Source organism: Anabrus simplex, chromosome 6, assembly GCF_040414725.1.
Source record: "Anabrus simplex isolate iqAnaSimp1 chromosome 6, ASM4041472v1, whole genome shotgun sequence".
Lineage (NCBI taxonomy): Eukaryota > Metazoa > Arthropoda > Insecta > Orthoptera > Tettigoniidae > Anabrus > Anabrus simplex.
In genome coordinates, this window is record NC_090270.1 from 128,710,652 (window position 1) to 128,723,823 (window position 13,172).

General features: G+C 37.9%; 1 protein-coding gene across 1 annotated transcript; it reads left to right on the forward strand.

Annotated features, from left to right (window-relative positions):
• The first annotated feature begins 2,466 nt into the window (after positions 1–2,466).
• Burs (Bursicon) lies at positions 2,467–11,303 on the forward strand. The gene is made up of 4 exons (XM_067149098.2): positions 2,467–2,521; positions 6,041–6,228; positions 8,654–8,779; positions 10,921–11,303. Exons 1-4 carry the CDS (start codon positions 2,509–2,511, stop codon positions 11,050–11,052), a joined length of 459 nt encoding a protein of 152 aa, XP_067005199.1. The 5' UTR covers positions 2,467–2,508; the 3' UTR covers positions 11,053–11,303.
• The last annotated feature ends 1,869 nt before the right edge of the window (positions 11,304–13,172 follow it).

Sequence of the window (13,172 nt, forward strand, 5' to 3'; positions counted from 1 at the left end):
TGCTCGACTAAGAGGTATGTTCCGAGCTGTCAGTGGAGAGATGGCGTGGAATGACATTAGTAGACGAATAGGTTTGAATGGCATTTATAAAAGTAGGAAAGATCACAATATGAAGATAAAGTTGGAATTCAAGAGGACAAACTGGTGCAAATATTCATTTATAGGAAGGGGAGTTAGGGATTGGACTAACTTACCAAGGGAGATGTTCAATAAATTTCCAATTTCTTTGAAATCATTTCAGAAAAGGCTAGGAAAGCAACAGATAGGGAATCTGCCACCTGGGCGACTGCCCTAAATGCAGATCAGTATTGATTGGCCACACAAGGATGTAAACGAGAGGGCATGTAAGTCTCTGGTAAGACCCCAACTAGAGTATGGTTCTTGTGTATGGGATCCTCACCAGGATTACTTAATTCGAGAAGTGGAAACAAAATCAAAAGAAAAGCAGCTGGTTTTGTTCTGGGTGATTTCTGACGAAAGAGTAGTGTTATGAAAATGTTGCAAAGTTTGCGCTGGGAAGACTTGGCAGAAAAGAGGCAAGCTGCTGGACAAAATGATATGTTCCGAGCTGTTAATGGAGAGATGGCGTGCAATGACATTAGTAGATGAATAAATTTGAGTGGTGTTTTGAAAAGTAGGTAGGAAAGATCACAATATGAAGATAAAGTTGGAATTCAAGAGGACAAATTGGGACAAATAATCATTTATAGGAAGAGAAGTTAGGGATTGGAATAATGTACCAAGGGAGATGTTCAATATATTTCCGAATTGTTTGCAATTATTTAAGAAAAGACTAGGTAAAAATTAGATAGAGAATCTGTCACCTGGGTCATGGGTGCCCATAGGATAGTTTGTAGGGTGGGGCCTAGACCTGGGGGTATATACTATTTTTAATATTTTGGAAGATGAATGGTGACTTGTATTCTATGGTAGAATACCACCCATGGTATCCCCTACCACTTCTACATAATAATGACTTTTAAATCATTTTCTTGAAAACACCTGACTACATTAGATATTTTCCTTTCCCTGAGAGCTAGGGGGTGGGGGCATCCCCCCTTCTCCCCAGGAATGGGCGCCCTTGACCTGGGTGAGTGCCCTAAATGCAGATCAGTGCTGATTGATACTGCTATACAGATAAAGAGTACAATATTTCTAACTAAATTACTCATTTGTAATTCATCATATTTCTCTGAGCAAAATTTACTAATTTGAGGAAGTTAAGAATTTTAGTGCTAAAAAACACTCAATTGTATTTAGTTTAAACACAAACAATTTGGGAGAGGTGGGGGGCTAGGCCCCAGGGCCACACACTGGGTGTGGGCCTGGGTATGTTGCATTTTAGACTCCTTTACTTCATGCTTGTGATTTTCTAGGTGCAAGCAACCCTAAACTCTTGGATTCTACTTCATATTTTACTAATTCAAACAGTCATTTTTAAAACTCCTATCCTATCAATTCCAGTAACCAACAGCACATTAAACCTATAATGATCATCCTGAAAAAATTTTAACATTCATTAGAACATTCATATAACAAGAGATCATTCCCATTCATTCAACAATATGAACAGATTACTGGGGGTAGGGAGAATGGGTAGATATATTCCTTACATGGAAGGAGAGATCAAATTTGCCCCACTAGTTTGTCTCCTTCTTTGGAATTGAAATACAGTATAGACATTCTTTCTTGATCAGTCTTCAACAATATTTTTTATTTCTTTTCTTTTTGCTAGTGGCTTTACAATACACCGATAAAGATAGGTCTCATGGCGACGATGGGATAGGAAAGGCTTAGGAGTTAGAAGGAAGCGGCTGTGGCCTCAATTAAGGTACAGCCCACCAGCATTTGCCTGGTGCGAAAATGAGAAATCACGGAAGACCATCTTCAGGGCTGCCGACAGTGGGATTTGAACCCCCTATCTCCCGGATGCAAGCTCACAGCCACGCACTGCTAACTGCACGGCCAACTTGCCCGGTTTTAAAATTAAAAAAAAACTCTTTAGGCCTTTTCAATTGCAAAATTACCAGCGGTTCATCTCAGTGTAGCAGTGGGCTCATCAGTTGGATTGTTACACGTTTCCAAGATGCTGGCAGCTAGTACACCATTGAGCCCACCGCTTAAATGTTTTTAACATTTGCAGACAAAATTAAATTATGGTTTCCTTCTGGGAACTTAATTTTTGAAACAGAATTTTAGTTCAGTTACCTACAGTACTTTATGCTTATTTCTATGAGAAAATCTAAGGGCAGCATAATATGTATTCAAGAATGTCTATTCCATTATTTATCTCCTCTTTTACTTTCCACTGGACGGAAGTGGCTCTCTGTTGGCGTGTGCTGCACAGCCACCAGGGGGTAGTGTCACAGAGGAGAGAGAGCATGTTTACCCTCCCTGCCACTCCCCTTACACCAGCTAATATTTATAAGGCATGTAGAAGCCATTCTCTCTCAGTCAGTGACAAGAGTTGTTCTCTAGGACCACACAAAGCCCACCAATCTCAACAAGATGACTGAGCTGGGTAAGTTTCTCCTAAAGCAGTGTTTCTCAACCTTTTCTCTAGGATTCCCTAGGCTTTTAGTATATTATAAATACTCTTATAGTAAATATTATTATAATTGAAGCTAATATTAAGGGGTAACAATGATTATTAAAGTTATTTTACAGTCATTAACATATTTATTTGATGCTTGATGCTTGTTTAAAGGGGCCTAACATCTAGGTCATCGGGCCCCATATTTATTTAAGCGTGAAGTAATCAACAAAATTTATACCAGCATTATGTAATGTGTAATTGGCTAATGACATGATGGTAAATTAAAAATTGCATTTTCTTGTTGCTGTGCACATGAATCATTATAGGAAATACCATTCTTTTTTAATTCTGAGCAATGTACAGACAAAACTCTTATTTTTAATATATATATATATATATATATATATATATACTTTCTTTTTTCACTTACCAGTTCAGATTTTGCCTCTACAGTCCTAGATGCCCCTCATTTCTGTGATTTCTGCTTAGGAAATATGAACTAGCACAATCATTTCAGTCTGTTAATGATAGACAGTTCTACAGTAGTCTGGTAGTCAGTCCTAGAATTGAAACTGCTGACTACCATAGTTGTCTCATACAGGACTAAATTCTAACAATTTGGAGGAAGAAATCTATGATAATCTTACAAATTGTTTAAATGTGCTGTATAGGCCTACATCAAATGGCCAGAAGTTGAACGCATACTTAACATTCAAGATTTAAGTATTAAAAAAATGCATAGTTATGCATCAATACACTTAGCACCATTTTAAGAAAATAGAGATTTTTAGTGCCAACATATAGAGGAAAGATTAAACTACTTGTAAAAAATTCTCCATTGCATTACAAGAGGGCATTAGGTGTATGTAAATGGAAAACCTATATGACATAGTGGGAAACAGTTCAACTGCAAATTGCATTGGTAGACTATGCGACATTCTAGTTTACATCATTAGAGCAAGTATCCGGCTCCATGGCTAAATGGTTAGCGTGCTGGCCTTTGGCCACAGGGGTCCTGGGTTCGATTCCCAGCAGGGTCGGGAATTTTAACCATCATTGGTTAATTTCTCTGGCATGGGGGCTGGGTGTATGTGTCGTCTTTATCATAATTTCATCCTTATCACGACGCGCAGGTCACCTACAGGCGTCAAATCAAAAGACCTGCACCTGGCAAGCCGAACATGTCCTCGGGCACTCCTGGCACTAAAAGCCATATGCCATTTCATTTCTTCAGAGCAAGTGCCGTATTCCTCATATTGCATCATGGATGACAGCGAGGGTGCCCACGTTTTCACTAGTGCTAAGTCATTGATGTGGTGATACACTCAGTAGTTTATCAAGTCACAAAGTTCAGCAATATTTCAAGTACTTCAGAAAGTAAGGAGAAATGCAAGAAAAATGATCGTGAATCATAAGAAGGATGTGGACGGTTGCAAGATAAACTGGCTAAAACTAAAGGAACTCCAGCTCTTGAAATCATGACCAATTGCTATGTATGTCAAAACCAAATTTGATAGTGAATCACAGGAAGTAAATCCAGAAAAGTCAAGGTTGGGACAGTTGCAGGAAACTACAGTTCCCTTTCATCAGGCATTAATACCTTTGTGTCTGAATGGGAAACCTATCTCTCACATCAAACTAGGTGACCTTAAGTTGCTGATGGACCAAATATCCACAGATGCCAAACAATTTTAACAGAAACTTGCAGGAAATTCTGATATCGTAGACGACGTAGATGGATTCAATGGAGATCCTGATTTTGAGTTTGAATGAACTGAATGTAACAATCTTATTATCTGTCCAGTGTTTCGTGCAAATTTATGGTAGCAAATATTGCTTTTTAATCACATATTTGACTGAGGTAATTAATTAAAAATCCAATACTTTCTTTTAAAATTACTTTATCTTTTTAGACTATGGTAATCATAACCACATATATCAACCTTTGTATCCTTCTACTTAGCAACTAATATGTGTCTAAATGAGGACAAAACTTACTCATAGGCTTGAAAATATCTTTTCAGCACTGTACTCTCAGAACATAACAACGTGAAAGAAAATCCATAAAAAAATAATGGACATTGCATTGTGTAGACTACAATGCCTCATTTCTTACCCTTTTGTATTTATTTGTCTCAGATCAGATGTAATTCTTCAAAGCTGAATGGAGTTATAGAAATGACATTAGGTAATAGCTTTCCTTCTAGAGTCTCTCCATCTAAGACTTGAGTAATGTGCCAGACTTGTGGCATAGTTGATGGTGGTTTAAGGACTTAGCACGTCTGTCCAGACAGGAGATTCAGGTTTGAATCCTGACTGCAGTTACATTATTTTGCAAGTTCTACTCAGTAGTTACTCAACAGTAAGGGGTTATTGGTGTTGGCATTGTGTTTTTTTTTTTGTGAGTGAGAAATTCCTTAAATTGCATCAGTAGAGTAAGTACCGTAAAAAAGGAAAGTAAAAAAATATCTATGCACTATGAGTATAAAAATGTTGAAATTTCAAAAGAAGGAACAATCTACTATCCTGCAAAACCAGGAATACCAGATTTAGCAAAATTCACTTTATTGACTTTATACATAAACCAAAAGTTAAATGTGAATATCTTGAAACCAACTTCTAGCACAAATCATTATTTATGTAGCTTTGCCAAAAATGTGACAGCAAGTGTTCCACTAAAGTTTACTCAGGAAAAAGCTGGCATGAGAATGTGAGTGCCTAGACAGGAAAGAGATTACATATTAAAAAATATGAATTTATAGTCTTTCTCCATGTGCCATTTGGAATGTGATGATTTTATAAGGATTACATCATGATAATTCATGTTGTACTTCCTAATGATTACAGGCGATTATTAGGAGGCATATCTGATAAGCAGAAATGTACAAGTTTACTTCACTTTAATTAAACTGATATTTATAATGGATTACCAACCAAACCCAATGGCACAACAGCCCCGAAGGGCCATGGCCTACCAAGCGACAGCTGCTCAACCCAAAGGCCTGCAAATTACGAGGTGTCGTGTGGTCAGCACAACAGATACTCTCAGCATTGTTTCTTGGCTTTCAAGACCGCGGCCGCCATCTCACCGTCAAACAGCTCCTCAATTGCAATCACGTAGGCTGAGTGGACCTCGAACCAGCCCTCAGGTGCAGGTAAAAATCCCTGACCTGGCTGGGAATCGAACCCGGGGCCTCTGGGTAAGAGGCAGGCACGCTACCCCTATACCGCGTAGCTGGCTATAATGGATTAGTGTATGACAATTAAAGAAGAATAGTACTGGTTACTAATAAGAAATGAAAGTCATAGGATATTTGGATAATGAATGTTTTTAAACCCTTTTAAACATTTTCTATAAATTATGGTCTTGAGTTTATTAAGTAAGCTGCACAAAATTTGGTGGCAGTATTAGTGGTACCTATGAAGTGGAACAAATGATCATTTAAAAATTCAAAGCTGTGTATTTCTAACAAAATTAAGTTAATTTTGTTATATTGCTTGCAGTTCCCGTGCTGTTTTGGTGGGCATCTTGGGTAACCTTGATAACAGCTGTGGTGCAGCCAGACTCCTCATCAAGCGTTCCTGATGAATGTCAAGTAACACCAGTGATTCATGTGCTGCAGTCTCCAGGCTGTGTACCAAAGCCCATACCCTCCTTTGCCTGTACTGGACGTTGCAGCAGTTATTTACAGGTTGATATAATAAACATTTTTACATTATGCATATGAACTAACTATTTATGTCCAATGTAATTTTGAAGCATTGTAATTAAGGTTGCATAGCTAAATAGTTCACCAACATTGATCATTTTCTTTTCCCCTTGTCCATTTCCTGCCAGGTTGGAGTGTTGATGGCACTTCTGCACCATTGCCTCTCCTTCCACCACTCCCTTTCAGTAACTGTATTCCAGTTTAGTCTTCTTTTATAATTTTATGAGGATTAAATTATGATAATTCATGAGGCAATTCCTGATTATGAGGAGGCATATCTGGTAAGCAGAAATGTACAAATTTACTTTAGTTATCTTTTTAGTTATTTTAATTTCCTTTACTGAAAACTTTGGTTTACAAAAGCATTGCTTTGAGAATAGAGAGAGAAAATAAGTTTCCCATTATCAGGCATAGAGTCCATGGTATTTCATAGTGTTTTATTCGTTTAACTCCTCTGGCTTGGGCTAGGTGTTTATTTTCATGTACGTCTCTTCATTTTTACACAATGCTCATGCTATCAGTTGCCAGAGAATCAAGCAATACTGAAGAAAACCCTGCACATAGGATTTGTATCAGGAGGAACATCTGGCTTAGTCCATATGTAGTGACTGGAAGTGCCTGAGTCAAAGGTATATGTACTATGCAGCTACTAGGAAGATGAAGTTGGAGAACACTTACTTTTTGCTACTTTTTTAATGTCACACTAACTCATCAAAGGTTTTTTGGTGATAGAAGGATGGGAAAGGGCTAGGATTGGGAAGATAATGGTCATAATTAATGTACATGATGATGATGCTTGTTGTTTAAAGGGGCCTAAAATCTAGATCTTTGGCCTCTAATGCTATGGAGTGGAACAAAATGTAATGATAATTAAAATTTTAAAATGTATCCACGGAGTAGAATTTAAAACAATGATTTTGAATTTAAAATAATCAGTGGATCTAATTTGCAATGTGTTATTATCTTATAAAATGATAGACAAAGTAGATTAAGGCAGAATAAGGTATTGCCTTGAAGAGCAATCATATATATCATTGTCCAGCTTCATGGCTAAATGGTTAGCATGCTGGCCTTCGGTCACAGGGGTCCCGGTTTTGATTCCCAACAGGGTTGGGAATTTTAACCATCATTGGTTAATTTTGCTGGCACAGGGGTGGGTGTATGTGTCTTCATCATCATTTCATCCTCAGTATGACGTGCAGGTCGCCTATGGGAGTCAAATCAAAAAGACCTGCATCTAGCGGGCCAAACATGTCCTTGAACACCCGCGGCACTAAAAGCCATAGGCCGTTTCACATATATCATTCAAGTTTAAAGTTGCAAAAACACGTTAAAATACACAAAACAAATTTGTAATTAAAGTACGGTACAGCTCCCAGCATTTGCCTGGTGTGGAAATGGGAAACCTCTGGAAAAACCATCCTCAGGGCTGCCGACAGTGGGATTTGAACTCACCATGTCTCGAGCACAAGCTCACAGCTGTGTGACCCTAACTGCACGGCCAACTTGCTCAGTAGGAGATTACTATTTAGTCTGAATTTGCAGAGGACTTTCCTTATCTTCCAATATTAAATTATCAGTATTAACTGCAGTACATGCCTTTGCTGGCGGGACCTAGTGTTTACAGTGCACTAAGTCTTCTAGTAAAGGCTAGAGCAGTTTTGTTACTTTTATTGACCTGTCCCTGTCTTATCCTTGGCTTTGACAATATGAAAGTGACCAAGGAATGAGCAATGCTAGTAATGCCAATCCTTATGCAGCCAGTCTCTGTTATGAATGGTGTGAAAATGTTGCTCATAAGGTTGATTGATGCATTTCCGTAGGCTTGGCAGACTGATATGTAATAGCAACTTCCGGTTTGGTGAGGAAAGCAACAGGAAACTACATCACTCCTCATTTCCCTAGTACGCCTCTTCAGTGATGGCTAGGACAGTTGTGACAGGTGATGTCAGAGCTATTGAGGATCCAACCAGCCTTAGGGTTGAGGACTGAACATACATACAACTGCAGTACTGTATGTTGTCTAGCTCCTTGGCTAAATGTTCAGCATAGTTGGCTTTCAGTTCAGAGGACATCGGATTTGATTTGATTCCTGGGAGGGCTTGGGGATTTTAACCGTATCTGGTTAATTCTTCTAGCTCTGGGGCTGGGTATTTGTGTTTGTCCTGATAAACATCTGCATACACATACAACACATCACACAACAAAATCACAAAAAGCATGCAGGGTGAATACATCCTTCCATATAGTGTTGTTGTCAGGAAAGGCATCTGGGTGTTAAAATGGGTTAAAAATGGGAAAATGGTCATGAAGAAGAATTGCAACATGTTGCTGTTCTTTTTGAAAGTACATGTTGAGCCAATTATATCTTTATTTAGGACTGATGCCTATTGTCTGTACTTTTCAGGTGTCTGGTTCCAAGATCTGGCAGATGGAGAGGTCGTGCATGTGCTGCCAGGAGAGTGGTGAGAGAGTGGCCAGTGTGTCACTCTTCTGCCCCAAGGCTAAAAATGGAGAACCTAAGTTTAAAAGAGTGAGTATTTTTTCTACCTTTATAGTTAAAACTTTTTTAAAGTATTGGTCAGACAAATGTTCATTTATCAGAATTAGAATAAAACTGGGACAAGTGAGAAGATACGTACTCAAATCAATTGAGAGGAAAACTAACTAAAGTAAAGTAAACTCATATCCTCGTCCCGAGGTGGTGCAGCTCTTTTCAGGCACACCCCGATGGAGGTGAGCTGCATGTACCATTTTAACCATATACCAACCCTCCTGCCATTCTTAAATTTCTGGCAATAGTGGGAATCAAACCTATGTCCCTGTGGACAGCAGCTAATAGTGCTCACCACTATGCTACAGTGGTAAATGGAAAACTAACTAATCTATGGATATAGGTACATACTCAGATACTGTATAAAGGTTAATAAGAGTAGAATTGCTGAAGTTTTGAAAACAGGGATATGCCACAGACTTATAATGTTAGAAGTGGTTGCCGGCATACATTTAAGAGAAAGAAACATAACACTGGCTTAAAAATGTTGGTATAATTTTTGCCAGTGGAAGAGAGACAAAAATTCCTCACTGTTTGTGTATGTTATCAAACATATTCTTGCCTAGTATGCCTCCATATACTGTTTTTGGGCTGATTTGATGCAAAGCCTCATACCACAGAATCCTTTGTCAGAGTTTCCACTACAATTGCAAACAACATCTGCACTAATTATACTAGCAACCCGCTCTGGATTTGCATAGAAACAGTTTTTGGTGTTTCTCAAGATTAGCCTGCATGAACAATAGACAGATACTTGCCACTGATATTTATAATTTATTTATCATATTCATATCTTCTTCAGCCATTCCTACCAATCACATTTACATGTAACCCAGTTGACACTGACACATCACATTTACATAAAAAAATATGCGGATGAGTCCTATCAGTATACATTTTACTCAAGTCAAATTTTGCTTATCATTCTTTAATTCAAAAAATCTAATGACTTTGAATCAGTAATATTTACTCTATTACAGCATAATATTTAGTGATCTAAGAGCAAGGTAGCTTTCTAGTTGCCCAGAACAATTATTTAAGAATGCCCAATTTATTTCACAATTTTTTTATTCATCTGAGAAAGAACGGCGCCAGCGTTACGTATAAGATGACCGTGGAGGTCCAAGATGACGAAGCAAAATATACTGTATAATTTATGAAGAACTCATCTATTATTATTTACTTAATATATGGAGAGAATCCTTCAAGATTCCCATTAAAAGCTCTTATATTCCTGTTAACATGAATCCAGTCAACTTAGAATCTTCCTGGTCCACAGAAAAGAAGTTCCTCAAGTACTAATAAGAAAACTCCTTACTTCTCTCCCCCTTTATCTTGTTACCTGCAACTAACAGAACACATACTCATAAATACACTGGAATTGAAGAAAGGTTTAATTCGGAGAAGTGAACGTTCTCAACTCCAAATAAAATCAATCAGTTTCCATTGATCTGCACTTAGCAGTCATCCAGGTGGCAGATTCCCTATCTATTGTTTACATAATCTTTTCTTGAATAATTGCAAAGAATTTGGAAACTCATTGAACATTTCCCTTGGTAATTTTAATCCAATCACTAATTCCTCTTCCTAAAGACAAATGTTTTCTCCAATTTGTCCTCTTAAATTCCAATTTTATCTTCATATTGTGATATTTCCTACTTTAAAAAACACCATTCAAACTTATTTGTCTATTAATGTCATTCCATGCCATCTCTCCACTGACAGCTTGGAACACAGTAGCTCGTCTCCTTTCTCCCAAGTCTTCCCAGCCCAAGCTTTGCAACATTTTCATAATGCTACTCTTTTGTCAGAAATCAGCCAGAACAAATCAAGCTGCTTTTCTCTGAATATTTTCCAGTTCTCAAATCAAGTAATCCTGGTGAGGGTCCCATATGCCGGAATCATACTCTAGTTGGGGTTTTACCAGAGACTCATATGCCGTCTCCTTTAAATCCTCACTATAACCCCTAAATACCCCCATAACAATGTGCAGAGATCTGTGCTCTTTATTTACAGTCCTCTTTATATGATTATGTAATTACTCCATGAAACATTAAATTCATAACTGTTGTAACTTTTCAAACAAAATAATACTACCGGTATTATATTTTGTATTTCAGATTACCACTAAAGCACCTCTGGACTGTATGTGCCGACCCTGCACTGGAGTAGAGAAGAGTGCTGTGATACCACAAGAGATAGCAGGTTATGCTGATGAAGGGCCACTGAGCAATCACTTCAGAAAATCATAATTCCTCAATTATCTGAGGACATTTAAATGCAGTGAAATGTGCAAATGATAAAAGAAATGAAGAATTAAATCAGAGTCTGAAAGTTTTTCAAATACATGAACATTGCATTAGAAAAAAACCACAAAAATGTTTAGAGAACATATTCATAGAATAATATAAAAATACATTTTGTCAATATAACATGCTAAACCTTTCATTTCAAATTTTGTAATAGAGTTCTGAAGTATTTACAATATATACGTTTGCTTTTTCTAAGACTTCTTCCTGAAATATTTGCATGAATCTTATTCAGACAAGTTTCCAGAAACTTCAAAACTAGAAAAAAAAGTAAGTTGATCCTAATTAAAGGGGGATTCAGCACTGACTTGATGACTTGCTGGCAAGATTTCTGACAGCTGGACTGTTGGTTGTGCACTAAAGATTTTCTCAAGGCACTTGACTCTCCTTGGCAATTAATTGAATGGATATAGAGTTTCAGGCAAGTGACAGTTTAATACCCTTTGAATGAACCCAGCAAGTGATCAGGTGGTGTGCCGACTACCTCTTAACTCCTATGCCTTCCCTAATATTCCACTATAAAATAAGATGTGTAATCTCTCTTACTGTTAATAAGCAAATGTGTGAACTGCTAGGAAGCAATTGCTCACTCACTCTGCACCCTGATTTTCCAATGGTGGGATGGAGATGCAAATCATTCTGAAGCGGTGTACTTTAAATTTTTTTGTGAGGGCTTCAGAGTTCTGGGAGTAGGGAATACAAATATTATTGTAGGAATCAGAATTATAGCATAATAAATCAAGAGGTGTTATAACTCACTACACAGCTAATGCTAATCAATAGACAATAGACAAGGAAAATTTAATGAATATTGATGATGAATATTGAAAATTTACCATCAAGCTGTATAAATCACTGTCTTGGTGATGATGCATCACCTATGAATTGACAAAGGGTATTATACTGAATTATCCCCTCTCACATTTTAATCAGTAACAAAGTCCTTCCAGTATCCATTATTCGGGAGATAGTAGGTTCGAACCCCACTGTCGGCAGCCCTGAAGATGGTTTTCCGTGGTTTCCCATTTTCACACCAGGCAAATGCTGGGGTTGTACCTTAATTAAGGCCATGGCCGCTTCCTTCCCACTCCTAGCCCCTTCCTGTCCCATTGTCGCCATAAGACCTATCTGTGTCAGTGTAACGCAAAAAAAAACACAAAAAAACACAAAGTCCTTCAAGTTTGTAGGAGGTTGTCTAGAGTGAGAACTGCATCCAAAAGTTTGGTTCTCAGCTGGCTTTTTGTCTTTTTGCAACTGTTTCTCAGAGTGTCCTCCAGTATCTATACCAGGAGAGTTTGGTTGAAGGATCTGTGTTCTGTACTATTTCCTAAAGTCTCTACATCAGTATGGTCTTCATAATCATTTCCAATATTGGTGTGAGATGTATTGTAGAAACAGTTGTTTCCATGACATGCTAAACGATCTGACCTGGTCCAGAGCACTTCCTTGTGTAGTTAACTTTCTTATTTCATCCAAGAAAATGGCATGCTTTAGTGATAATCCTCTGCCAAACTTGTGAAAAGGCATCAGTGACTAAATTTTCTGGAGATAGGGGCTTCGAACCCCACTGTCGGCAGCCCTGAAGGTGGTTTTCCATGGTTTCCCATTTTCACACCACACAAATGCTATGGCTGTACCTTGATTAAGGGCATGGCTGCTTCCTTCTGACTCCTAGCCCTTTACTACCCATTGTCGCCATAAGATATATCTGTGTCGGTGCAACTTAAAGCAAATTGTAAAAATAAAACTGAACTTATATTTTCTTTTCTTGGTTGATAGATAATATCATAATTATAAGATGACACTTCCAGATGTTTCTTATCTTTCCAGCATGTTGATGGTGAAAAACAGACATACTCTTGGTCAGTAATTACGTAGAAGTGACATCCCAAAAAATGGTGTCTCCATTTGCAGAAAGCTTCTAAAAAGTGGCTTGTTCCTCTTTCTCTACTGCAGAATGCCTTTGTTTGGACTTCATTAGAACTTTGAAGGGAATTCAGTAGGGTTAGAAGTTTGAAGAGAATTCAGTAGGGTACTAGCTTGAGATGAAGTACCAGTCAGGC